General features: G+C 50.4%; 1 protein-coding gene across 2 annotated transcripts in view; it reads left to right on the top strand.

Moving 5' to 3' along the window:
* The first annotated feature begins 1,156 nt into the window (after positions 1-1,156).
* Positions 1,157-25,381, top strand: part of HDAC4 (histone deacetylase 4) — a 258,026-nt gene continuing 233,801 nt past the window's right edge. For both annotated transcript variants that reach the window (XM_025888741.2, XM_073905783.1), the window contains exon 1: positions 1,157-1,404. In XM_025888741.2, the coding sequence (XP_025744526.1) occupies positions 1,383-1,404 (22 nt within the window). In that variant the 5' untranslated portion in view covers positions 1,157-1,382. The remainder of the gene's footprint in view (positions 1,405-25,381) is intronic.

Genomic DNA, 25,381 nt, shown 5'->3' on the forward strand with positions numbered 1-25,381 from the left:
ATATCAATCACAGAGTTATGGATAACGTGTCATGGGAACTACCAAAATGGCTAGCCTTCCGAGAGCAGTCCTTTTTGCGATGGACTGGTTAGGGTTCTCTGAGTATAAGCAATAGGCAAAGAAAAGATCCTTGAATAATTTAGTCAAGAACAGGAATCTGTCACATCATTAAAGGAGGAGATGACAGAGGCCTCAGAGGAGCCTTGAGCCAGGGTCAGTAGGAGATTTTCCATAGTTACCACATTCTCAGTTTGTTTCCACTTTCTGATGGTGAGATCACAGGCGAGTGTGTAAGAATTCGTCCATGATGCCACACAGAGGCCAACACCTGCTGGTAGGAGTTCTTGTGCTTGTCTCGGGTGGCTGTGTTCCACCGAGGAGACTGGTCTCGGGGGATGGTTTGATGAGCTTGGCGTGCATCACGTACCACCCTGGTCCTGAGGACAGTGCCACCTGAGGAGGGGAGGGGTGGGCATCCTCTGCCATACATGGAATAGGAAGCAGCCTTGGAAGCGATGTGTCCGGGGGTTGTGACTGACATGGGGACATTCCCGGCTGTGATATCAGCACAGAGAAGAGGACACACAGCTGCAGAGCTGGTGGTGTGCACGGGCAAAGGGCAGAGAAAAACGGCAGGAGACAAGCCCGAACCTTACCAAGTGCTGGTCTCTGGTGCCAGCATTGTGGTTGACTTGAGACACTTAACTGTGATGAGCACGGATTACTCTTACAGTCAGAAACTGGAAATAAGTGGTAATTATGAAGATGAAAACCCGGGGGCTGGGGAGGGGGCTACACACGGCGCAGCGGCACGTGCAGGAGCCGAGTGTGGACTGTGGGACTGCAGCCCCGTGGGGTACGGATGTCTGGGCGAGGGGCCGGGTGGCCACGTGGTGGGAATGGGCTGGCGCTGAGGGCTCTTTTGAAATGGCTGGTGGTGATGGTGCAGAGGCTGAGAACCGGGCTCTGTGACGTGGCTTCACACCTGTTGACGAACAAAGCCCCCGTGTGGTTTGTGTCAGCAGGACGGATTCCACACGGGACGGTTTTTCCACCCATGGTCAATCAGCGTGAACATCTACCTTGTTTCCCTAGTTAGATGCTGCCGTCCACGAGAGCCCTCACCCCTCACTGACGCTGCTCTTCCTTCTCTAAGCACGCAGGTCGCCTCCTGAGGGCCCCGGAAGACCCCCGCCTGCCTCTTGGATGCCTCGGCCTGCGAGACGTGCTCAGCAAGACTGGGAGTTTCCGTGGCTGCCCGCCAGCCCTCCCTGTGGGTGTACTCGTATGTGTTCGTGGAACCCGGGGGCTCTTTGGAGCTGTCGTTTACGTGGAAGTTGTGAGCCATTGTGAACTGCTTCAAGGAGTAAGCGCTGCTAGCAATGAGCTCCCAAAGCCATCCAGGTAAGGCGAGGCCCATTGTTCTCTTGGCGGACGGCAGGGCTCTCCTCTAGGAGATGAGATCGCGTGACTGCTTCCTCCGCAGTCGCTGCGTGGCCGCGGTCAGCGTGTGACCGCCCAGTGCGGAGTAGATCGTGGCTGCACCTCGGGGCGTAGGGCTGTGTCTTTGGCTTGGACTTGCCTGCAGCCAAAATGGCACGTGGTTTCCACTGAGGCCAGGGGAGGAGACTTGTACTTAGCAAGGTGACATTGAGGTCTGTCTCTGATTTGGAGAGTTAATTCCTTGTTCACTTTTTTTGCTTTTGAGGGGACTTTGTGGGGCGGGAGTGCTGCTGCGATGGGGCCACTGGGCTGAGTCTGAGAGGCAGCACCCGGTCTGCACCTGCCTCGGTGGCCACAGGAGCCGCTCATGGGGTCATGCTTTGTATTAGGCACGGCACGAAGATCCTGGCATGCACGTAGTCTTCCCAGTGCCCTAAAAATCTCAGACTTGGAGGGAAGAAGTGACGTGTCTAAGGTCACAGAGCTAGTAAGTGGCCAGATGGATTAGAAACCATGTTTGTGGGGCTCTTAGCTTTAGAAGGGTGTCGTGAGCACATGCATTCATCCCCTTTCGAAGCCACAGTGCGGATACCTGGTTAAAGCCCGGTATGCTGCCTTGTCCTGCCTTATGGGACCAGCCTCCTGCAGAGCCAGCACTATCCGCCCAGCTGGGGCCGCTTCCAGTGCAACATGGTCTTGAAGGGTGCTTGGATAGCAGGTCTGTCCTGCATCTACGTGAGAGGGGAGGCGGTGGCTCACCCAGACAGAGGTGATGCGTCCCTGTGGCACCCACATCTCTGTGAGTGAGCCTTGGGCCTGGCCTGGGAGAGTGGAGCCAGAAGTTTAGGGTCTGGGTCTCCTCCCTTTGGGATTGCTCCAGAACATTCTCACACCTTCCTCTGGCTCTGATCAGAGTTGTCAGAAGCTCCAGAGAGCAGGATTCCCAGTTATATTTAGATATGAAAGCTTTATTGATTTAAATTGTTCATGTATCGATTGATACAAAGCATAAAGCAAAATTAAGCCGCCTGGGTCAAAGTGTGTAAAGTAGACACCAAGTGGTGCCCAGCTCTCCTTCTCGCTCAGAGCATGCTGCCGCTGTCGAGTTGGGGGTGTGTGCCTTGTTCCTGTGGGTAAACTTAGAGGGGCATGCATGTAAACATCTGAATAGGGTGTGATCATTCTATATGTGGGGTTCTGTGTTCTCTGTTTTTTTCCACTGTAATGTATTATGAGCGTCTTTTGATGTTGGCATGTATATAAATCTCACTTATTTTCAATAGCTTGTAGATGGATGTTTATGTGGTTGCAGCACTATTTATAATAGCCCCCAATCGGCATCCAACAGTTGTTACATGTGTGTTTTGTACATACACTTCTGCAAGTATCTCCATTGGACCAATTCCAAGAAGTAGAATTGCTAGGTTGGGGGACGTGAACATCGGGTCCACTCTCAACTTTGCTCCAGAAATGGTCTCAACTTAGCTTCTCACTTACAGTTTATGAGCATACAGAATTTTCTCCATTTTTCCCAGCGCTGGGTGGATGGAGTCCATTTCGTTGTTGTCAGGGTGTGAGGGGAAAATGACTGTTTGAATTTACATCACTGTGCACACGGGGGTGCATGGTTTTGTATAAACATAGTCAAATCTGGCCCATGCCACCCACGCATTTGGAGAGAAAGAATGCTCTTTTGTTCCTGTTTTCGTGTGTAAGGAAGTTTCACACATACTGTGTACTTACACACGTCTTCTCTGTGTTGTTTATCCGCACACACTAACTTCACTGACTCATGGAAGTCAGTGTAGCTTTACTCTGTTTGGTGCTCGATTTCTACAAAAATGTGCAATATTCTTTCCACATTACTGACCATTTTCTGCTTTATGTGTTTCAGTGTGTTTTTTTGCACTTAAAAATTAATGACCATATCTGTCGGTAGCTCAGTCCTCTTAGCAGAATATATGGGATTTTTCTTCGTTTAATGTTTCTTTGCCCAAAAGTTTATTATGTCTCTTAAAAGCAGTCCTGCCCTTGGCTTCTCTAAGTCCAGTCCCTTAGCGGATCAGCATGTCCCCACACACTTACCTTAACCTTCCAGGTTGTCTTTTCAAGAGCCTCTGCCTTTTATGTGGAGGATTTGCCCACTGGGGTTTATTGCAGTCGCGGGCCTGTCTGACAGGTGTGTTGTTCCCCCCACTGGCCCCCTCTGTCGGTGTCTCTGTCCCTCTCAGTGGGTTGGGGTCTCCGGAGGGTAGCGGGGGGGGAGACTGGCATGGGGCTGCTGCCACCTTGCAAACCCAAGCTTCATGCCCCCTGTGTCGGGGTGCGTGGTGGGCCTGAAGCCCCCGGGGCATTCCCCCTTCTCCTAGCCCATGGGTCTCCTCAGGGACCTACCCTCCCCGCAGAGCAGCCTGTCCAGATGGGCACACTGGTGGCCCCTTGGTGGCCCCTCAGTGGCCCGGTGGCCCCTCAGTGGCCTGGTTGCCACCTCCTGGCTGTGGCAGGCTGTGAGGCGGGCTGAGCTGTGGCTCTCCTTCCTTCCCGAGGCTGCGGCCCACTGGGTGAGGGGCTGGCTGCTCGCTAGCGGTTGGTTTCCCATCACTTTGATCCCCCGGGATCTGTATTTTCTAGGAAGTTCCCCCAAGTTTTTGTCCGTTGATGCTGCCATTTTCCCATTGTCTAGCTTTACCATAAATCCTTTCGTATTTTTCTGTCATTTTTTTGTGGATTTCTGGGAGGAAGGGAAGTGATAGTTGTTCAGTTTGCTCTTTTGAATGGGAAACTTGTAGGTGTCCTTTGTCGCGTTTCTTGAATCCAAGGGGACGGGTCCTGTTTGTGTGCCAGCCCTATTCACTTGTGCAGCCTTCAGCGTCCCTGGCTGGGTGCCTGCCTTCCCCCATCTCCCGGCTGTGCCCGCTCTGCCCTGCTCCCCTGCGGCCGTGCAGTGCACCCCGCCAGGCCAGGGGGAGCCCCGCTTCGTGTGGTCCCTCCTCATACTTGGCAGTGCTAAGTTGGCTTTGCCCAGATGATAAAATGACCTTTTTGTTTGATGTGTATAATTTTTCTCTTCCGTGTTTTTCTTTAAAACTCCCTCTGGTGTTGGGTGAGGTATGCATTATGATTTTATTGCTGTGCTTTCTGAACTTTGCCAGAGCCAGGCCCTGGTTCTCTGACGTAAAACTGTTAGCTGTTGGGGTTTTATTGCTCTGAATAACTATTCCTAATGATGTGAGCAGCCTGGGGAAAGGCCTGGGTAATCCAGCCTACAAGAACTCCTCTTTGACAGAAGAATGAGAGCAGGTACTGAAATATTAGGCTTCTTCCCTAACCCAGTGCTCTAAACCTTTCCCTGCTGGGATGTGCCGAAACAGTCAGGATGGGCTTATTGGGACCCAGGGCTTCTGCTTTGGAGGTGAGTCCCCGGTACAAGACTGATGGAGGACGGACATGCGTGTGGACCTCCTAGCAGGACAAGCAAAGGCTCCCTTCTTCCTCTGCCCTCCTTGTAAATCCCAGGGAGCCCACAGTGGAGTCTCTAGGACTCGTGTGTGGTCTCCCAAACCATATGCTCTTGCTAGAAAACCGGTTGAGCCGGCCTGGAGTGGAGTCACTGAAGTGTCCTATCTCTCCCTGTATCTTTGTGAGAGCGTGTATGGTGTTGAGTTAAAAGCAGGAGAACTATTTTGAGGAAAAGTTGTGTATTTAAGATCAGTGTTTCAATTTGGACCATTCTTTAATTTCTTAATGTTTTGTTCAGTGTGAAATACCCCATCCACACAAAAGCAGCTAAAAAGTCTATGTTAACCATAACTTAGTGATTAGTGAGTTTCGAAATAGTCTGATTTCTTCAAACTGTCGTAAAGTTTGAATCCTGAAAATCTCCCAGGACAAGGCTGTGCCTCCGGCTGGTCTGAGCTGGGGCTCTGGGCTTCCTTCATCTGCACGCTCTGCTCCTCCTCTGTTTGATCCTGAGTCTGTTTGTTTCAGCCACTTTGGCTGCCAAGGTTGTTATGTTTTAACATAGAAATTATCTCAGAAAGGAACATTTGTATGTCATTTAAATCACGCTTTGCAATGATTGAATGCCTCAGGAATATTCCAAAGTTTTAAGGGGAGGAAATGAATTTTGAGGACATGTCATTACCACAGGGAAGACATTGGCTTGGAGCCGCTGGTGGCAGGCAGGCCGTGGACCCCGAGCAAGGGCCTGGGCCACAAGCAGCAGATGGAGAACTGGGGAGCCAGGAGTGGCCTTGCACGAGGCCTGGGCAGGGGTGTTAGGAGGGGTGCTGTTAGGAGGGGTGCTGTGCAGCCAGCAGGCCTAGCTGGCCGGGCGGGAGTCCCGCAGCTTAGGTGAGGGGACAGAACCTGGGTTCTTAGCTGCCGGAGGATGGGGCAGCCAGTGACAGCTGGAGGAGAGCTGCTTCTGGATCTTCTGGGAAGTGGCTGATGGACTGGGGGAGAGGGGAATTCTGGGCAGGGGCAGGAAGATTGAGCCTGAGGACACGGGCGGGGGGCGGCGGGGGGAGTACTAGACCAGTTCCCAATGCCCGGCCGAATGCAGGAATTGGCTCAGCGGTTCCAGCTGGGGTTGGGAGGTGAGACACTCGTGCCTCTCGCACTTGCCTGCCTTCTACAGGAAGGCTTTCCGGAGACCCCGGTGCAGCTCCCGTCTGCAGCGGCGGTCCGCCAGGCGTTCTCAGAACGCACGAGAACATTTGCAGCTCTTGAACCGCCACCATCCCCGGTCCCCCATGCTATCATTATCTGGGATCTCAATCAGTCAAGGTTTGTTCTGGGAACGATGGAGACATAACGACTTCTTTTTCAACCTACTCTTTTTTTCTTCTTTTTTTTAATCCTCAAATTGTGTTTTGTCTTTTAAAAATCACGAATACTCAGTCGTTATGAAGAGCTCGGGAAATTCACTGTCAATGGAGCATTGATGGTTTGTTTTGGTAATTCTCTGAAAATTCTTATACAGTATGTGGAACATTTGCATTTATGTCCTTTTTTTCAAAGCCACCATTGTAGAAATGCAAATTTCTGAGTTCTGAGATGCTGAATGTTGGATGATTAATGATATTGAAATTTAAGAATGAACTCGTGGTATGTATTTGACATAGAAAACCCAGTGCGAGAATGATTAGGAGCCATTGAGCTCAGCCCGGCCGTGAAACAGAAGGCCGTCATTGAAGTGCCTGGTGGCGGGGGCAGGTCCGGCGCGGACAGGTGTGCAGATGTGCGGCCACCTCCAGACACCGGGCTGCGCTCTGCTTAACTGTAGACGTTTAACACTTACAATAGTGACAAATCCATGTTGGTTTCTCCCAGTCAAGACGTGCCGTGCTCTTAGGACGCCAGAGTGAACAGCATGTTCGTTCTGAGTCGTGCTCTGCACCTGTCCCATTTGTGCTGCAGGATGACCCTGTGAAGCGAGCTAGCACACCATGGTTCCTGTTTTGTGGATGAGGAAACTGGTATTTACTGCTGCTGGGTGCTTAGCTTCATGTCAGGCAGCTCGTTGGAGGCCAGCCTGGAACCAGAATTGGTCCCCTGCCCTTGAGGGGCATGTGCCCTGTGCCGGCGGACATTGGGTGCACTGGGCTGGGTCAGGAGGTGATCCAGCTGACTGGCATGGAGCATCTAGGCTGTGTAGTGTGGTTCGTGTGGTGAGAGGAGGTGGGCGGGGGCATGGGCCCCCCCTCCCCTCCCGGAAGGGATGCGTGAGGTCGGTCGGGACAGGGAAGCCAGGTCGGAAAGCTGGGCGGGAGCTCACCTGGCCAGGTCAGGCGCCGGGGGCTGCGCCCAGGGGCCTGGAGGTGAGCGGTTGGTGTGGTGGAGATAGGAGACTAGGAGTAGAGAGATGGGCATGGGGTACGGGCTCTGAGGTAGGAGGGGTGACATGGTCCTAATTTCCTTGGTTCCAAGACCCTGCAGGTACCGAGAAAGGGTTGTGGGCCTGAGTCTCCTGCCTTCTCCTGGGACACACGCTTTGTGTCTGTTCTGTTAGTTTAAATGAGCGTGGTTTTGCCGTGGTTGAACTTGGCTTTGGTGCCACTTGCGATGTGACTTGAGTATATCTCTGGACTTATTCTGAGCTTCTCTGTGCCAGTGCTTGGAGACTGGGACTGGAAGGCCGACTGGGTGACTGGCAGACCTGGTTAATTTGGGAGATTTGAGTTTGAACTTTTCATTTTACTTCCACTTAAGAGCCTTTTATTTGCTTATTTCATGAGAACATGATAAAAAGTAGTCAATTTTAGGAAAATAATGATTAAGAAAAATTCAAATCTAAAAATCAAACTTTTAGAAGCCTATCTGGCTTTGTGTTTTTAAATTGGTTTGCTTGTAGCCACTTAATCAGTAAGATATTGGGCATATTGTCCTTTAAGGAGTGATAAGCCGCCTATGATGAAAAGAAGCCTTATGTTAGTTCCATATTGGTCCCTCCCTTCGTTCCCCTTTCTAGAACACAAATAGAAAAGATAAATTCTGCCTCTCGCAGATCGAGTGCGCCGGCTGATGGGATCCTGGTCCTGAGGCGAGCAGCCCATGCAGGGCGGCCACCAGGACGGCTGCTCCCCAGGAGGGCTGCATTGGATTTGTGGCTCGGGTCATCTCTTAGGGTCGTAAACCCAGACGTTCTAGGGTGGCCTTTGTCCTGTTGGACTTCAGGCTCCCTGTCACCCTTGGTCCTTATCACCCCCTCCTCTGCCCAGTGTTCCTGCTGCTGTCCCTTGAATGTGATGATCCTGACTTAGAACTGGAACATTCCGTGCTGCAGTGTGGCTTCACAGCTTTGGAGATTTTAACACGAAGACAACGTGCCACGTTACCACCATTTCCTCACTTTTGCTGATACCGTTTCTTTTTGAAAGGTAGTAGGTGAGGCTTGTTGAAAAGTGATACGATTTTTAAAATAAAATACATAGTTGTCTTATACCTAATTGTTCCATTTCAAATAGCATTTGTAAAGAAGTATGGAAGGTTGGTTTAAGCATCGTGATGTTAAGTATGTAGTTGTCTCTAGTGGGGGCGTGTTTTCTGCACAGAACTACCTTCCACAGCCCAGAGGAGCTCCTTTTCTCAGTGCCCCCTGTCCGAGTTGAGGATTCCTTGTCCTTGGTGAACATTTCCTGGGGAACTTTTGAGGTTGGTGGCAGCTTGTTCACTTTTAAAAATGTTAAACTCTTAGGCCGTGTTTTAGAAGGTTGCTCCTTTGTTGAGGGCTAAAGCCAAGAGGAAACTTTTCATTTTAAGAGCTGAAGATTCTATTGTGATTTGTTTGCATTCGTGGCCAAAGTTTATTCCTTTCAAAATGTATACGAATTTTCCTAGGAAATCCTTTGTAGAAACTGGACATTTATTATAACCGTGTTTCTCATGGACTTGTTGGTTCAGTGGGATCTGTGAAATGCTGTTGCAGTTCCAGAGAATTCCGTGGGGTCTGCTGTCAGCTCACTGAGGTTTCCTAGATGCTGTTATGAAGAACCCTTTCTAACCCGTTCACACCTGTTAACAGTGCGCGTGCATGTAGCAGAAATTCTTCCTTCAGAGTTGAACGGCGTGTGCAGAGTTCTTCATGCTTCTCATGTTCACGTTCATGTTGATTTAACCCAAACCAGGGGTTGACTGGCTGATTCTTAAGGCCCCATCTCCCCACCATGGTCTGACGTGTAGAATACATACCTGCTCGCTGTTCTTTTGTGTTTGAAGAGCTGTGGGGGCCAAGTGCTGGCTTTGCCTGAACCCCTGTGGTGTCCGTGTGGCTGGGCAAGGGAGGCGCTCTTCATCGAGGCCCCCGCGTGCACCCCCACGGGGCCGGCTGCTTCAGCATAGTCTCACAGACAGGATCGGGGAAAGGGAGCAAGGCAGGATGAACTGATTTCTTTCTTCGGAACTGGTAGACAGAAAGAGTTTTTAGAAAGCTTGAGAAGGTGTTGGGGGAACTGGAGACATGGGAAGCAGATTTTCACTGGGAACAATCAAACTGTCTGCTCTGACATCTTTCTGTGATTTGGTCCCAGCTTTCTGGAGCACTTTGTACGACATTGTTTCTCCTGGCAGTGTGGAAGGGTAGGTGGGACTGGTCCACACGAGCAGGTGAGGGGCACAGGTCAGCCTCTCTGGCTGGTCCAGCCCTGGTTCTCGGAAGGGCTGGGGGTGTCCTGGATGTGAGGGAACGGCAGTGCCTGGCAGGTGACAAGCCAGTGCTGGAGCCCGGAGACTGTGTGTCCCAGACGGCTGCAGAGACCACCCTAGCCCAGCTGTGTTGGAGAGGAAGGTGCTGGGGGGTGGGGGGCTTCCCACTCTTGCAGGTTCCCAGCCTCTTTATGGTCCACCGTCGTGCATCCACGCTCAGTTGGCCGGTGCCTCTGCTGAGGTCAGACTCACACAGCCTGGGGGCCCTGGCTGGATCTACGTAGATGTGCCTTCCTTTGCTTTTGGTTGGGCTTCCCCTGAACTCTCCAAGAAGCCACAGGACTAGATGCAGGAGAACCACCGGCTGGGATACTTGTGTTTGTAGGTGTTCTATCTTCTGATTGCACGTGGCTCCTGTTATGTGTGGATTTGGTAGACCAGTTTGCGTGGGTGCAGCCTCAACAGTTGTAGCTCCTGAGGAAGTGGCATTTATAATCCTTTCCTAGTAGACGTGGGGGGACTCTGGGCTGTGCGCGTGCACACGCATGCGCGCGCGCACTCGCGCGCGCGTGTGTGTGTGTGTGTGTGAGTGATGCTAAGGGATGAGTCTGCTCTGGCTGAGGGATGTTATTTCAAACATCAGCCGTCTATGAGAGGAAAGGAGCAATTTGTGTCTTTCTTGACTGGTTTAAATTGCCTGAAAGAACATCATTTTAGTATTTCTCAACAGTTTCCAGTTCTGAAACATTTTGGCTTCCCCTGGGGGATGGGCAGGGGGAGGGGCTGGGTGAGCCATGGGGCAGAGACAGCTCTGTGTGCCAGCCGTGCTACCTCTGCTGGAGGAATGTCTGTGGGGCTTGTTGGCCTGGCCCGCTTGTCCCGAGGGTGGGGTCATGCAGCCTTGGACCAGGCCCTGGCCTTTCGAAGGGCCCCTGGCTTTGGTTTTTGCCTCCAGGCCAGCACCTGCGTTGTGGTTTCATCAAAGGTGGCAATGTGGCAGATAGGTGGGTGACCTTGCTCCTCCTCCCTGGAGAGGCCTCCGCTGCGGCACTGGGGAGTAGGGTTCCAAGTAGGGCCGTCCTATGGTTACAGTCAAAACCAGACCCTTTTACACCAGAAAGAGGGTGGACATTCAGGATCACTGGGCCTGGCCTGCCACACCTGGTTGGATGGTCATCCTTATTCTTACCTAGAGGAGTTTGGATCCGAGAGGCATCCAGCGTCCACCTGGACAGGATCAGACAGGTAGCCCTCCATGCATGAGTTCCCATATTCATTTTGAGACATTGCTTGAAATCACTAACCAAGATAACATCTTTCCCATTGTTTTCTACAAAGCCAGGTTCTGTATTTTCTGGTTTTATGTAAACTAAAAACATAGTTTTCACAGGTTTTTGTTAAATACAGGTTTCCTGTGCCTTCACAGTTTTTTGGGAAACCTTTCAAGTCAAATCTACACAGTTGCTCTTGTTGGAAACAAAACTCTATCACTGGGAAGCTGAAACCAACCTCGGATAGACTCTTGGTGTGAGGCATGAACTGTGAGGCACGGGCCATGCCTTCTGTGGCCCAAGAATCCTGCTCCAGAACCTTCCACCTGTGGCTTTTGAAATGTCCTCCGTGGCTGCATCTCACTTTTGCCTTGGATGCTTATGGAAGCTTCTGGATCAACTGAGCTGAGAATCTCATTGAATATAGTGGTCTCTCTCAGTTTGAGCATAGGTACCTCCAAGTCCATACCAATCCCATGGCAACTGCTGCAGATTTAGAAAGCTGCCCAAGAGGAAGGATAGGAGTTCACTTGCTCATATTTTTATATAGTGATAGGTGAGTTTAGAACATCAGCTTCTAGTTTTGGATTTACAAGACAACCTTGAGTAAACTTTGGATGTGAGAGTGACTCAGCAGCATTAGACCCTCCAGGCTGTGTGATGTTTGCACTTGGTGGGGGGCTATGAGCTGAGGAGCAGGCCCAGGAATCCCAGACTTCAGTGCATTCTGCCGAGGTTGGGAAAGACATCCCATAGAAAGAGTTTCAGGTGCTTCTTGAGTGAAGGGAAGTGGGGCCCCGGTCAGGCTCAGGTCAGAGGAGAGGGTGACGGGGAAGCTGCCTGGCCGAGCAGAGGGAGGGGAGGGTGGTGTGGAGGAGAGGCAGCAGTCTCGGGGTACATCAGCTTTGGGCTGCACGGGAGGCGCCCTGGAGGTTGCAGAGCAATTTGCTTGGGGACGGAGGTGGGACAGATGTGGCTGGTGGCATGGACCATCCAGCTGAGAACAGAGATTTCCTTCTGCCCCTTCTGGAGTTCTCTCTTCTCTGTGAGCACTGGCTGGTGGGCTAGGGCTGAGCTGCACCTTCCTCCAAGGCCATCCCTGTGCGAGGGCCTCTGCTCAGACCCATTTCTGGATCTTTCTCTAAGCCGGGCCCCTGGGATTAGACATTTCCCTTTTGCTTTTCCTTCCGAGCCAGCATTCCTTGTCCTTGTTTGTCCCTTGTCCCAAGCCCGGGCTGGGTCCGGGCTGTAATGGCTCCCATGGGGCGGGGTCTGCAGCCCTCAGCCTGGGCGGTCGTGGTGCGGTGTGCGCCGTTCCTGGAAAGCTCACTCGCGCACAGCCAGGGCCGTGGGGGGCGGGGGGGCAGCCTGGCTCCTCCGTCGCCGTCTGTTGGGAGCAGGAGTTGGCCGTTCATTCATGCTCCTTCCTGCATACGAGTCGGGAGCTCCGAGGAGGGGAAGGGAGCGGCAGTCCCGGCAGTGGCCGTCTGATGGCCTTGCTCGTCACCACGGTGTGTAACGAAGACAGAAGCATTTGATCGTTGCTCCTTGTCGGCCAGATTTAGGCCTCGTTTTGTTTCCTTGCTTGCATCCTGATTTCTTCCCGTGAGCAGAGAGCTAACTGGCTTCAGGTGGGTTTTTCTGTTGACAGAGCGGCATGGCAGCGGGAGCGTGGGACCCGGGCACGGTGGCCGCTGGCAGCCTCCCCGGAGCCCGAGCGTACGTCGTGCGGGCGCGGGCAGCGGAGGCCCACGCGCGCCAGACGCCGGTGTCCACGGAGGACTGCTGTTTGTGCGGCAGCCAGCGGCTGTTTGGGACCATGGGGGGGATTGGGGGTGTGTTGAATGTCGGTCATGGGTGTCAAACAGATCTGTATGAAGACAAGGGTGGTGCTTTATCCGCACCATCTCCCTCCCTCACCTAAGCATGGGGGGAGCCTCAGCGCCCAGTAAGAGGCGTGTCCTGGCGGACATCTGCCCTGTCCCCCAGTACCGTCAGGACAGTCTGAGACGCTGTCACGGCCGGGAGGAGCCTGAGGGGACATGATGCCCAGCGCCGTGTCGAGCGTCGGCTCGTTAACTGTGCCGGGTGCTGCACCGAGGGCGGAGGTTCCTAGCGGGGCAGATGGTGCAGGTCGTGGCGGGTGCCGTGCGCGGGAGCTCCCTCTGCTCACATTGTAATACAGTCTCCTGATAACGTTGGAGCTGAGAAAAGAAAGTGAATTTGTAGATATTCTCCGGCTCACCCGGTGCGTGAATGGTGGTATACCATACATGTCAGCATTTGTATTTTTTCCCTTCTGGATTATTGTAAATGAGCACAAAAAGTTTCCTCATTCTTTCTTTCATGGTTGTGCATGGACATAGTGTCAGGCACTGGATAGGTCACTGTTGGCAGAAGTGACTTTGTTTCCCATCTTCCTGCCGTGGCTGCTGTGAACAGTACAGAGCGCCCATCCTGCGTGAGCTTCTCGTTGGCGTGCCCCAGGCGTCTCAAAGGGAGCACAAACCTAGGATGCTTAGCTGGATGGAGTCCCACTGGAGGAAGACACTTGTAACTGCCATGCCCACCAGGAAATGGAGCAGGCCAGCACCTCAGAAGCCCCTTCTGGGCCCCCTCTTGGTCACTGCACCTCCCGTCCCCCCACTGGGAATCAGCTGCCTAGCTCCTGACACCTTGGATTAGTTTTTCCTGTTTTTAAACTTTATATTAATGCAGTCATAAAATATTTACTCTTTTTGTTGGGCTTCTTCCACCCACCAGTATGTTTGTGGATGTACTGAGGTTGTGGCTTCGGATCGCAGGTTCATTTCTGTGGGTGTATAATGTTCCCTTGTGGGAACACGCTACAATGCACGCGGTTCAGCTGTGGAGGACTTAGGGGGTTTCCAGTGTGGGCTCTTCCTGGAATGCTCCCACAGCTTTCTTGGGTACAGCTGTCGGTCCACGTCAGTGTGTATTTCTTTTGATAAGATACGTGTGTGCCGATCAGTTCCAGTCGACCGTACCCATTTACACTCAGAGAGGCCCACCGGCCCCCGTGCTCGACCATGCCTAGTATTGTCGTTCTTCCTCATGCCCCCATGAGCCATGCGTGCTCCTGGTTGCTGGAGCGTGTGCACTCTACAGCTGGATGCCCTCTCCGGGGAAGCGCCTGTTCAAGTCTTTTGCTCATTTTAAAAATGGGGTTGTCTTTATTGTTCTGACTGGTTTGTAGGAGTTATTTATATGGATGAGAAATGAGTTCTTTGCTGGTTTTTTTCTTTGCTATTTTCTCCCTTAATGATTTTTTTTTTTTTTGATGAACAGATGTTCTTAATTTTAACAAAGTCTACTTTATTGGTGGTTTTATTTATGCCTACTTGAAGGTCATGGAGATACTCTGTATTATTTTCTAGAAGTTTCATTTTTTTACCACTCACATTTAGATTTACGGTCCACCTGGAATTGATTTTTAAAAAGAACATGATGTGAGGTAGTAATTGAAGGTAATTGAGGGTTACTTTTCCCATTTGGATGTTCATTTGGCCTTCCTTCATTCATCCTTTCTGCACTTCTGTGCGGTGCCACCTGGTCCTCAGGGAGGTATCTGTATGCCTGGAGGTCTGTGTCTGGACTTTATTCTGGCCCGTTGGTCTGTTTGTCCATGTGTGTGCCAGCACAGAATGGTCTTAACTAACCGTAGCTTTGCAATTAGTCCTCATATCTGGTCATGTGGCTCTTGCAATTTCTGACCATTTTAAAGCTTGTCTGGGTTCTTCTTAACTCTTTGCATTTCCTTAGGACTTAAAATCAGCTTTTCAATGTTAGCAGAATACCTACCTTTGGTATTATATTGATTTGCCTTAAGATCAGTGTCTTTTGAATCTTCCAGTCCATGAATATGAGGAATCTTTTTATTTATTTGGGTCTTCCTTAATTTCTTCGGTCACATTTTGTAGTTTCCAGTTTAGATGTTCTTCATTTCTTTTGTCAGATTTATTTCTTCTTCTTTTTTTTTAAGATTTTATTATTTGTCAGAGAGAGAGGGAGAGAGCACAAGCAGGGAGAGTGGCAGGCAGAGGGAGAAACAGGCTCCCCACTGAGCAAAGAGCCCAATGCAGGACTTGATCCCAGGACCCTGGGATCACAACTTGGGCCAAAGGCAGACGCTTAACCGACTGAGCCACCCAGGCGCCCCTCTATTATTATTATTTTTTTTGATGCTGGTTTGTTTTTAAAATTTTTTGTTTGTGTGTTTGTATTTAGAAATGTAATTAATCTTTCTATAGCCGCCTGTCTGTAGACCACTTGCAGAGTTGGCTTCATATTATACTGGTTTATCTGAAGGCTCTTTTGTGCTTTTTATGTCTATTGTCTATGGATAGCAAATGTTTTAATCTTTGCTCATTTTTAAGCATTTTGTCTTTTTCTTGTGTCATTGCAGTGTCTAGGGCCTTCACACAAATGTTAAACAGAATTGGTGATAGTGAATGTGTCTGTCTTGGACAAAAATCAAGAGAAGAATTTTCAGTATATCATCACCACATATAAAATTTGCTATAGGTTTGTGTAAATAGGCTTTATCACATTAATGCATTTCTCTTCTGTTCTCAGGGTTGCTGAGTTTTTCTCAGAAGTAGGTGTTAAAATATTAGGTTGAACCGTATTACATTGCAGATATTTGATCTTTTTTAGTCTACAGAATGGCACTTTGATTTGATTTAGCTCAATATATTGGATTTTTTTTTACATCTATTAATCATATGATTTTTCTTCTTTGTTTGATTCATGTGATGAATTTTCTCAGTTGATTTTTGAATGCTAAGCCTTGCATGTCTTAATAAATCCAACTTGACTTTAATGTATTACTCTTCTTATATGCTACTGGATTTGTTTTGCTTATATTTGGCTTAATTTCTTTCATCCAAATTCGTGAGTGAGATTGAGCTGTGATTTTCTTTTCTTGAAATAGCTTTGTCAGGTTTGGACGTCCAGGTGGTGCTGCACTTAAAGTGTCAGGGGCTTGTTCCTCTTTGTCTAATCCTGGGGTGGACAGAGGTTTCCTTTAAAGAGTCAGATGGTAAATATTTTAGGCTTTGTGGATCATATACGGCTTCTATTGTATATTTTTCTTCTTCTTTAAATTTTTTTAAACAACCACTTAAAAATGTAAAAACCAGTCTTTCTTAGCAGATACAGGTACAAAATCAGGTCACAGATTGTATTTGGTCTGCAGGCCATAGTTTGCTGACCGCTGTCAAATTCTCTTGAAGAGTTTATATAAGACAGATGTTATTTCTTCCTTAGGTATTTGGAAGAATTTGGGAGTTTTCTCTGACTTGGAACCTGTTTTCTTTGTAAATTGCACCCTCAACGAGATGCAGGACTGTTCAGATTTTCTCTTTTTTCTTGTGTCATTTTTATTTATTTGTTTGATAGAGAAGAGCGTGTGTGTTGGGGGGAGGGGCAGAGGGGAGGAGCATATCAAGCAGACTCCATGCTGAGCATGGAGACCTAGGCTTAATCCCAGGACCCTGAGATCACAACCCCAGTTGAAACCAAGAGTTGGATGCTTAACTGACTGTGCCACCCAGGTGCCCCTCTTGTGTCAGTTTTAATGTGTTTGGTTTTTCTTTGGAATTTTTTTCATTCCATCTAAATTTTCAAATGTATCGATATAAAGTTGTTCAAATACCTTTGCATCATCTTTGCAATGTTTGTAGGATTTGAAGGGATACCTCCTTTTTCATTCTTTATATTGTTTACTTGTTCTCTTTTTTTCTTCATTGCATTTGCTTAGGATATTAATATTTTTCAGCTGCCATGTTTCGTTTTCTTGATTATCTCTATTGGATTGCTATTGCTTCCTTTTGTCCTTTGGATTTACTTTGCTTTTTTTTTTTTAACTAAGTGAAATATTTAGGTCATTGAATTTTTTTTTTCAGACGTTCTTCTTGTGTACTACAAGGACTTAAAGCTATAATTTTAACCTATGCATGGCTTTAGTTGGATTGGGCAAGCATGTTATTTTTCATTGTAATTCAGCTTAGAATAATATCTAGTTTCCTTTTGGATTTCTTCTGTGACCCAGGGGTTATCTCAGAAAGCATTTCTTCATTTTACCTGTTTGTGAATTTCTTAGTATCTTGCTTACATTATTGATTTCTAGTTTAATTTCCCTTTGGTCGATGAATTTACCATATATTATTTCAGTTTTTGAAAATTCCTTGAGTTTTGCTTTGCCTCCGTATGGTCGATTTTGTACATGTTTAATGTGCGTGGGCAGGGGGTACGCCAGGTAAGACTTGTTCTCCTGACCGTGCTGGCTACGCCAAGCTTGCCGCTTCTAGTGCTCGGCCCGACTCCGCTGCTCTGCGGCCTCCTTTTCCTGCCAGTTGCCGGGAGCGGTACTTAAACCCCTGCTGTAATCACAGGTTAGTATCCTTCTTCCTGTTAGTTCTGTCCGTTGCTTTTGAATATTTTGATGCTAATTTTAAGTCCGTACAGATGTAGAATTTTACACTTTCTTGTTGGAATAACCATTTTATTTTTATGAAATGTCTGATTTCAGTGTCTGCGAGGGCCAGTCTAGTGCTCCGCGTCCTTACTCCTGGTATGCAAGCACCCCAGCTGTCAGCTCGGGTGTCTCCAGGAACCCCTCCACCTTTGCAGGCTCTGACCCCATCTCCTTTCCCCGGGGTCTGCTTGTATGTCAGCACACACCACTGGGGAGCGGGGGACCTGCAAGCTCACATATGCCCTCCCTTCCATCTCTTCCTCTCACATTTTGGCCCTTCCAGTCCTCGCTGCCTTGGTAGCTGTCTGATCCTGAAGACTCTGTGGTGTGTGCATTCATTGTGTTTGTCAGCCAGGCCTCCTTGGCCTTGGCCGAAGCAGTAGTGTGATAGCAGCTGGTCTGCGGTGGGCAGAGTGGCAGGTGAGGTTTACCTGTCCGTGCTCGTGGTGCCTTCCCAGTGTCATGATCGAGAGGTTTGTCTGCCGTCGTCCACGTTCATTCTTATTTAAGTTTCCAGGTGACTGCAGGCTGGTATTGATCTTTATGTTGCGGTGACGTAACTGCTGGGCATATTTTAAAGTGACTGAAATTTATCTTCAGCCCTGAGCTGTTCTTATTGAGCTTTTATTCAGGTATTTTATGAGGTGATTTCTGTCACACCTTCTAAGTGGTAAAATCTCCCAGATCTGAGTGTGTAAGTGCCCTTGTGCAGCACTTCCTGCCTGCCTGCCCGCCCCGGCCTCTCCCCACCTGGGTTTTGCCAAGTTGTTTTTACCCCCAATATAAATGAAGAATTTGTTCTGGATTTGGCATGAGAAAGAATCTGTAGGGCTTTGCTTTTCATGCCTTTAGTGTCACGACTATGCCAGCATCGGGTTTTCCTCCGCACAGGGTAAAGGTCAAATGTGCCACTTGGTCTCCTTTGGCCTCATTTCCGCCATGCGTGGAGCCAGCAGGCTGTATAAAATGATATCTTCATTCCTTCCCACTCTGAGATTCCATGATCCTCACGTTCAAGTGGAAGCCAAGGCCAGAACGTTTGGAAGTAAGCCACAGGCCGGCATAGTTTTATCCTTGGGGATGGGAGTGTAAGACACCTCCTCTCTTTTAATGATTTTGTTGTTGTGGGGGGTTCCTGTGGAGGGGGACTATTGTTCCACATTAAAATTTACCTTTGCTGTTTTGTAACTCATGCATTTCATATCATATGGTTAGGTTATAAATACCTTGTTTGGCCTATTGCATTTAGAAGTACATTTTATTCATATGAGCAGTAATTTAAATCACCTTTTTTAAAGATTTTATTTATTTGACAGCGAGAGAGGGAACACAAGCAGGGGGAGTGGGAGAGGGAGAAGCAGGCTTCCCGCTGAGCAGGGAGCCTGATGTGGGGCTCAATCCCAGGACCCCAGGATCATGACCTGAGCCAAAGGCAGATGCTTAACGACTGAGCTACCCAGGTGCCCCTAATTTAAATCATTTAAAAATAAATAAAATTGTATTTACAAATTGAATTACAGATTGATTACTTTTAAGGAAGTCAGTGTCCCCCACCCCCCCACCCCCCCCCACAGGAGGTGAGGCCTTAGGACCAGAAGACCATCTGAGCATTGCAGTGAGATAGTTTTCTGGAATCTGCGTCCTCCTTAGAGATAACAAAACAAACACAGTGTGAAGTCTGGAGGACTTGTAAACACCTGCCATTTCCCAGGACTAATGGTGGTCCGTTTCCACTTGGTGATGCAGAGTAGATGTTGGAGCAGGGGTAGGGGATGGTGGTCATGGAGGGCAGCACTCAGGCATTCCTGCTTAGCTGCACTTCTCCCTCTGCACTTCTGCAGCCCTGGGTGCTCGGGATGGGTACCAAGGCCTGTTTCCAGGCAGCTGACCGGGGTCCCCAGTAGTCCTTGTTCAGGCCTTTGGAACTAGACAGCATAAGCAGCTGTCCCTTTTTGCGCTTGACCATGCGTGGTGTCTCCTCTCCAGACTCAGGGTGCCCTTTGACAATGGACTGTGGGCCTCCTCCCTCTTCATGGTGCTTGGGGCATCTCTGTCCAGGAAACAGGAGCCCCTCGAGCTGAGCTCCCAGCTGGGGTCTGGGAGTCCTGCTTCCCTGGCTCTGTTGCCAGTGCTCGTGGTGGGGAGTGCAACCCCATGACATCATGACCTGGGAGCTTCTCTGGAGGAGCTAGGAGATAGTGGGTTGTTAGTTAGCAATGGTGGAGGCAGTGCGCCCTTGACTGCGGCACTGCGGAGGTGTAGTCCCATAGCTGTGTGCATCCTTTTTGAGTCAGAGGGTGACACTCCAGCAAATCTTGGTATGGCAGGAGCACCCATTCCGTATGCCCCTTCTCGGTGTCCTCCTCACAGCCAGAAGGATCATGAAGCGAGACGGAAGGTACGCTGGTTGACGGGGGGCGGAGGGGGGTGTGTCACAGGATCAGGAGTCAGGGCCTTGTGGCTCTGTGGCCATGGAAAGCCTGCAGATGGGCCACTCGGGGGCCACTCACAGTGTCCTGCCTCAGTTTCTCCCCTTTGCTCTCCATGGACTGCGTCTGCAAGAGGACTGTCTGGCCCCAGCCCCTCCCCAGGTGAGCAGAGAGACCCCCCCACCCCCCGGGGTTCGGTTTCCTTCTCTGCAATGAGGCCATGAGAGGCTTCACCTACCAAGGTTGTTGTGGGGGTTCCATGAGGCAGGCAGGTCGCCCAAGGCCCGGTCGTGCCCAGGATGTCAGCCTCTGTCATCATCATAGGAATCCAGAACCATCCAAAGCCTAGAACCTGTCCCAGAGTGTCTGGCAAGTTTCAGCTTTGTCAGCATTGTCAGACTTATGCCCTTTTTGACAAATACAGATATCCTGCATCCTTCCATGTTTGCAATTTCAGAATGACTCTGAATCAGAATCATCATTTCTGAAGATTTGAGTAGGGGTGTTTGCACGGGTCAGCCACCCCCTTCCCCACCGATACCCACCTGCTGAGTGGTCTCTCCCTGCAGGGGCTGCCGTGGGGGCACAGGTGGACAGAGAGGGGAGCCCTATTCATGGAGGGGTGCATGGGACACGGTGTGGTGAGAGAAGCCTGTGGTACTGCCCCTCTGCCCTCCTGGGTACGCAGCCTGGCCCCCAGGGCAGCCCTGCCACACCGACTTGAGGCACCAGGATCAAGCCTGTGTATTTTAACTTTCTGCTTTGGTGATTAGTGATTGTCAACTTTGCAATACAACTTTTTTTTGTTTTTAAGATTTTATTTATTTGACAGTGAGACACAGTAAGAGGGAACACAAGCAGGGGGAGTGGGAGAGGGAGAAGCAGGCTTCCCGCGGAGCAGGGAGCCAGATGCCGGGCTCCATCCCAGGACCCTGGGACCATGACCCGAGCCGAAGGCAGACGCTTAACGACTGAGCCACCCAGGCGCCCCTACAATATAACTCTTAAGAAAGGGATTTTAGCAACAGATGACAAGGAAAGCCTCTTCAGGGTCTGCACAGCTGGCTGTGATCCACTTTGATTCTCAGAATGAGGCCTTCCGGAGTGGCCTGGGCCCAGAGAGGGCAGGTGCACGCCCTTGTGTTGGGGAGGTGTGGTTCATGGCATGTGGGGCAGGCCCTGCAGCGGGACTTTCCACCCCAGGTCTGGGGCTCGGGGGTCCTTGCTTTCCCTGCGAGGGGCTCTGCCTCCGCCTGACCCTGTGAGTCCCGGGTGTGCGGCTGCTCCCTGGCGGCCTGGGACCTGGGGGGAGAGCTCAGCTTACACTCAGCCTTGCAGGCAGGGCAGTGGCCGCCAAGTGGTTTCTTGAAAAGAATTCCTCTTCCCCTGATTAATTTCTGGCATGCGGCGTCGGGGAGCTCTTGCGTCAGTAAGTCGTCATAAACCCTCCACTGTCTGGGGCAGACATAAACACCAAGCCCAGCTCCACCGCTCCTGACACTCGGCCAAGCGCCGGCCTGCCCGAGGAGCTGCAGGCCAGGCAGCCGCAGATAAAGGCGCCTAGCACCTTCCTGTGCACGGACGAGCTCTGGACCGAGGGCTCTGAGCTGGGCAAATGCATGGCCTGTCGTCAAGGGACAGGGCTGCACAGATGGGATTTTTTTTACTGAAAAGGTTGTGTTTCTTCCTCCCAGTTCCCTGTTTTACTGACCCTATCTTCTTCATGGGGAATATTTGCCTTCTTCCAGCAGGTCTTCTGTAACCTTTAGAAAGGTTCCAGAACCTTCTTTCAGCCTCTGGGAACCGCTGAAGTGGTGCGGCGTGGCCCTCGCTGTCTGGGCCCTAGGGCTTCCCATGGCACTCTGCAAAATGTATTCCAGGCCCTTCCCGACAGCATCGGAGAGCTTCAGAAAGCTGCTGGGCTGCATGCGTCCTGCTCTGTTCTTGGGGGAGCCTTTTCGTCTGAGGCACCCTCCCAGGCTCTGCTGGCTCATAGAAGAGGCCAGAAACAAATGACTGCTATCCATGCTGGCCTCAGTTGACTAGTTAGCTCCGGCTGAGATGAAACACACAGCCCCGCACTGTGGCTCCTCCCGGGTAATGAGAAGGAAGAACTTGGCCTCTAGTTTTCTCACGGGTGGGTCAGGCAGTTGGCCATAGTGGTGGGGCCCGGCTACGGGTGACGATGCCAAAATCATGGATTCCCGGGTGCTCTCTAGGAGCACGCATTCCCAGTGGGCACGTGAGAGCACGGCCACAGGAGGCAGGCAGCAGCTGGTAGATGCTGAGGGCACATAGTGGACCGGGCCCGGGATGGACCTTCCCTGAACTTCAGGAGGGGAGATGACAGCCGTCTGGCCCTGGGGTGGTTGCTGTGCAGGCCAAGCAGTAACCAGGCAGTGCACAGTGGTCTGGGGCAGCTCGCTAGCAGAAGCAGGAGGGGGCAGGAACTGGGTGGGACACGGCCATGCCCTTGGACTTGGCCAGTGAGTCTCCAGCTTTGCTTTGGGTACCTACAGGGCACAGGGCACACTTTGGGGACTTGTTTCCAGGGCCCATACAATAGCAGCCCAAGACCGAGTCTGTGTCCGGCCAGGCTGTTGAGCTGACTGTCTGATTTCAGGAGCTTCGGTTTCTGCTTGCGTTTAGCGTGTGCATAGAAGCTGTGGTGAGGATCCTAATTTTAAGGAAGAATCGCAAATGATAAACAAATCCGAGGTGTTGATTATATTAACTTCTATGTATCATTGAGAAGAGCCTGCCCTATTCTAGCTGAGCAGCCAAGGGCTGAGTCTTGCTCCTTGAGCACCGGGGCTCACAGAGAGGGCCGGAGAGCAGGTGTATTGAACCCACTGTGTATTCTGTGTGTTCTCCTACATGCAGTACGCTAGGGCCACGCTGTTTCTCTGCCATATGCCCCGGCCCCTCGGGATGGAGAGGATGTTCGTAAGGCCTGAGCTTGCTTCATTTATGTCATTAGCTTATGTAGGTGGGATAGGTGCTACTTCTGTTCCAGGCGGGGACAGTGAGGCTGAGCCATGCGCTTGAGGAAGCCAGTGGCTGGGGAGGGCAGAGCCAGCCCTGGCCCTCGTGTCTGTGCGCAGGCTCCTGCGGCTTCCTTGGGGTTCTGCAGATCAGAGATTCTGAAATGTTTGTTCAGGAAGGCCGTTAGTTTAGTTAATCGTTAGAGTCAAAGCGTGGTGTTTTCCTGAAACAGGTGCAGATTGCTAGGGACCAGAAGTGATTGATGTGGTCTCCTTTGTTCTTTGTGTCTTGTGCTTGAACTCACAGGGCTGGTGAAGGTGGAGTCTCTGGGTTTGTGTTGTGCTTCTCTTTAGGAACATGACTGGGGGTGTCTTCCATGTGAATGGGGCTGGCGTGCAGACTGCTCACCTGCCCCACGTCGCTGTTGGGAGAGTTCCCCAGGTGTTGTGCATGTGGTGCTCTGGGGAGGGAGGGCGGCAAGCTGCTGGCTTTGCTGGGATGCTCCACAGAAACGCCTGGGAGCTCCTAAGCAAATCATACAGGTTTTAAAAAATACTACCCTCGGTTGCTTTTTCTCAGCCCTTTGCGCTTTTCATGTTACTTCTTGAAGATCATTCCAGATCACTTAATAAAGCAGTCCCTTATTCTCTTTTGACGCTTGGGTATTCCTGTAGTCTGTTTACCAACAGATTCTAATTTCCTGGTTCACTGAACAATGCTTTTTTTGTGTGTGAAATATAAATAACATAAAACTGACCCCTTTAGCTAGTTTTAAGTGTACAGTTTGGTGGGATTAAGTACATTCACGCTGTCGTGCAGCCATCAGCACCATCCGTCTCCAGAACGTCCTCATCCTCCCGAACAGAAACTCCGTGCCCACTAAACCCCGAGTCCCCCGCCCCCTGCCGCAGCCCCGAGGAACCTCGCTTCCTTTCTGTGTCTGTGGATTCGTCTGTTCTAGGGCTCTCACAGGTGCAGTCAGAAACTGTGTGTCCTTGTGCTGCTGGCTTATTTCATGCGGCTCAGTATCCTCCAGGTTCATCCCTCTTGTAGCCTGAGTCAGGATGTCTTTCCTTTTTAAGGCCAAATAATATTCCATTGTGAGGATGGACCACACTGTGTCTATCCCTTCCTCCATGGATGGGCACTTGGGTTGCTTCCACTTTTTGACTCTTTTGAATAATGCCGCCGTGACATTGACGGGCCAGTGTCTATGTGGAGTCTCTGCTTTCTGATCCTTGGGGTACACACCTAGGGGTAGAATTGCCAGATGGTAATTTCATGTTTAACTTTTGAAAAACCACTAAACTGGTTTCCACAGTGACCGTACCCTGTTACGTTCCCCCCCCAGCAACACGGGAGTGTTCCAGTGTCTCTGTAGCCGCTTTAGCTGGTTTTGAATGCTCGCCATTTTAGTAATTCGAGGTGTATCTGACTGCGGCTTTACCCTTCTTTCCCTGATGTCTGATGAATGGAGCATCTGTTCATGTGCTTGTTGGCCATGTGTACCCCTTCGAGTCCTCTGCTCATTTTGTAATTGTTATTCTGTTGCTGAGTCGTGGGATACATTTGTATTCTGGATATGTGCTTTGCAAATATTTCCTCCCATTCTGTGGCCTGTCTTTTCTCTCTGTAATGGCTCTTCCTGTACACAAGTTTTTAATCTTGATGAGGTCCCAGTTATCTGTTTTTCTCCTGTTGCTCGTATCTTTTGGTATCATGTCTAAGCACCCATTGTCAAATTCAAGGTCATGAGATTCTCCCATTTTCTTCTATGGATTTTATGATTTTAGTTCCTCTGTGTAGATGATCAGTCTATACTGAGTTAATTTTTGCTTATGGTGTGAGGAAGTATGTCCCAGCACTGGTGTTGAAGAGGACCTGGCTTGCTTTTAAAGTTGTGGAGGTTCTTGTTTGTTTTTCATGGAAGCATGATGAGCCGCGTACAATCCCGTGTCAGCGCAGATCATGTCCTTCATCCACTGGGGTGTCGCACCCACATTTACAGTTTCTCCCTCTCCAGCTCCAGTCCCTGCCGCCATGTCCCTAAGTCGGCACCTTATCCACACCCGCTTCTGTTTTGCCCACCTCCCCAGGGTGGAGAGCTTGAGGGTGGCCACCATGGCTTTCTACAGAAGACAGGCGGAGTTCAGCTTAGGTTCCCTGTGGATGCGGGCCATTGGCCACGGCCCCACACGAGTTGGCCTCAGCAGGTCACTCTCTCCACTTGGCTGCCTGCGTTCTGGTGGGTGGGTATCTTCCCAGGGACCCAGGGGATAGTGGCCTCTACACAATCCCAGGTGGGCTGCAGGGTGGGGGAGCCGCTGCTGTCCCATGCCAGACTTCTGGGTTTGGCCCAGCACCTGCCAGGGCAAATACACCAGGGCTGTGGGCCTCACAGCGAACTTTACTGTTACAGGATTTATTTATTTTATTTAAATGCATTTAAATGTCTCTGTCCTTGTATTTAATTGCAACCACTTAAAGACCCAGATTGCTATTGTTCTAGCAGCTTCTCTGTCTTGGGGAGCGCATGGTGTGGGCCGCCTTGCTGGGTCCGCAGTGGTGAGTGGTGGAGAGTGCTTTTCTGCTGGGACGCCTGCCCCCGG

This window comes from Callorhinus ursinus, unplaced genomic scaffold (genome assembly GCF_003265705.2).
Source record: "Callorhinus ursinus isolate GAN/ISIS: 27379988/994484 unplaced genomic scaffold, GSC_fseal_2.0 scaffold2, whole genome shotgun sequence".
Taxonomy (NCBI): domain Eukaryota; kingdom Metazoa; phylum Chordata; class Mammalia; order Carnivora; family Otariidae; genus Callorhinus; species Callorhinus ursinus.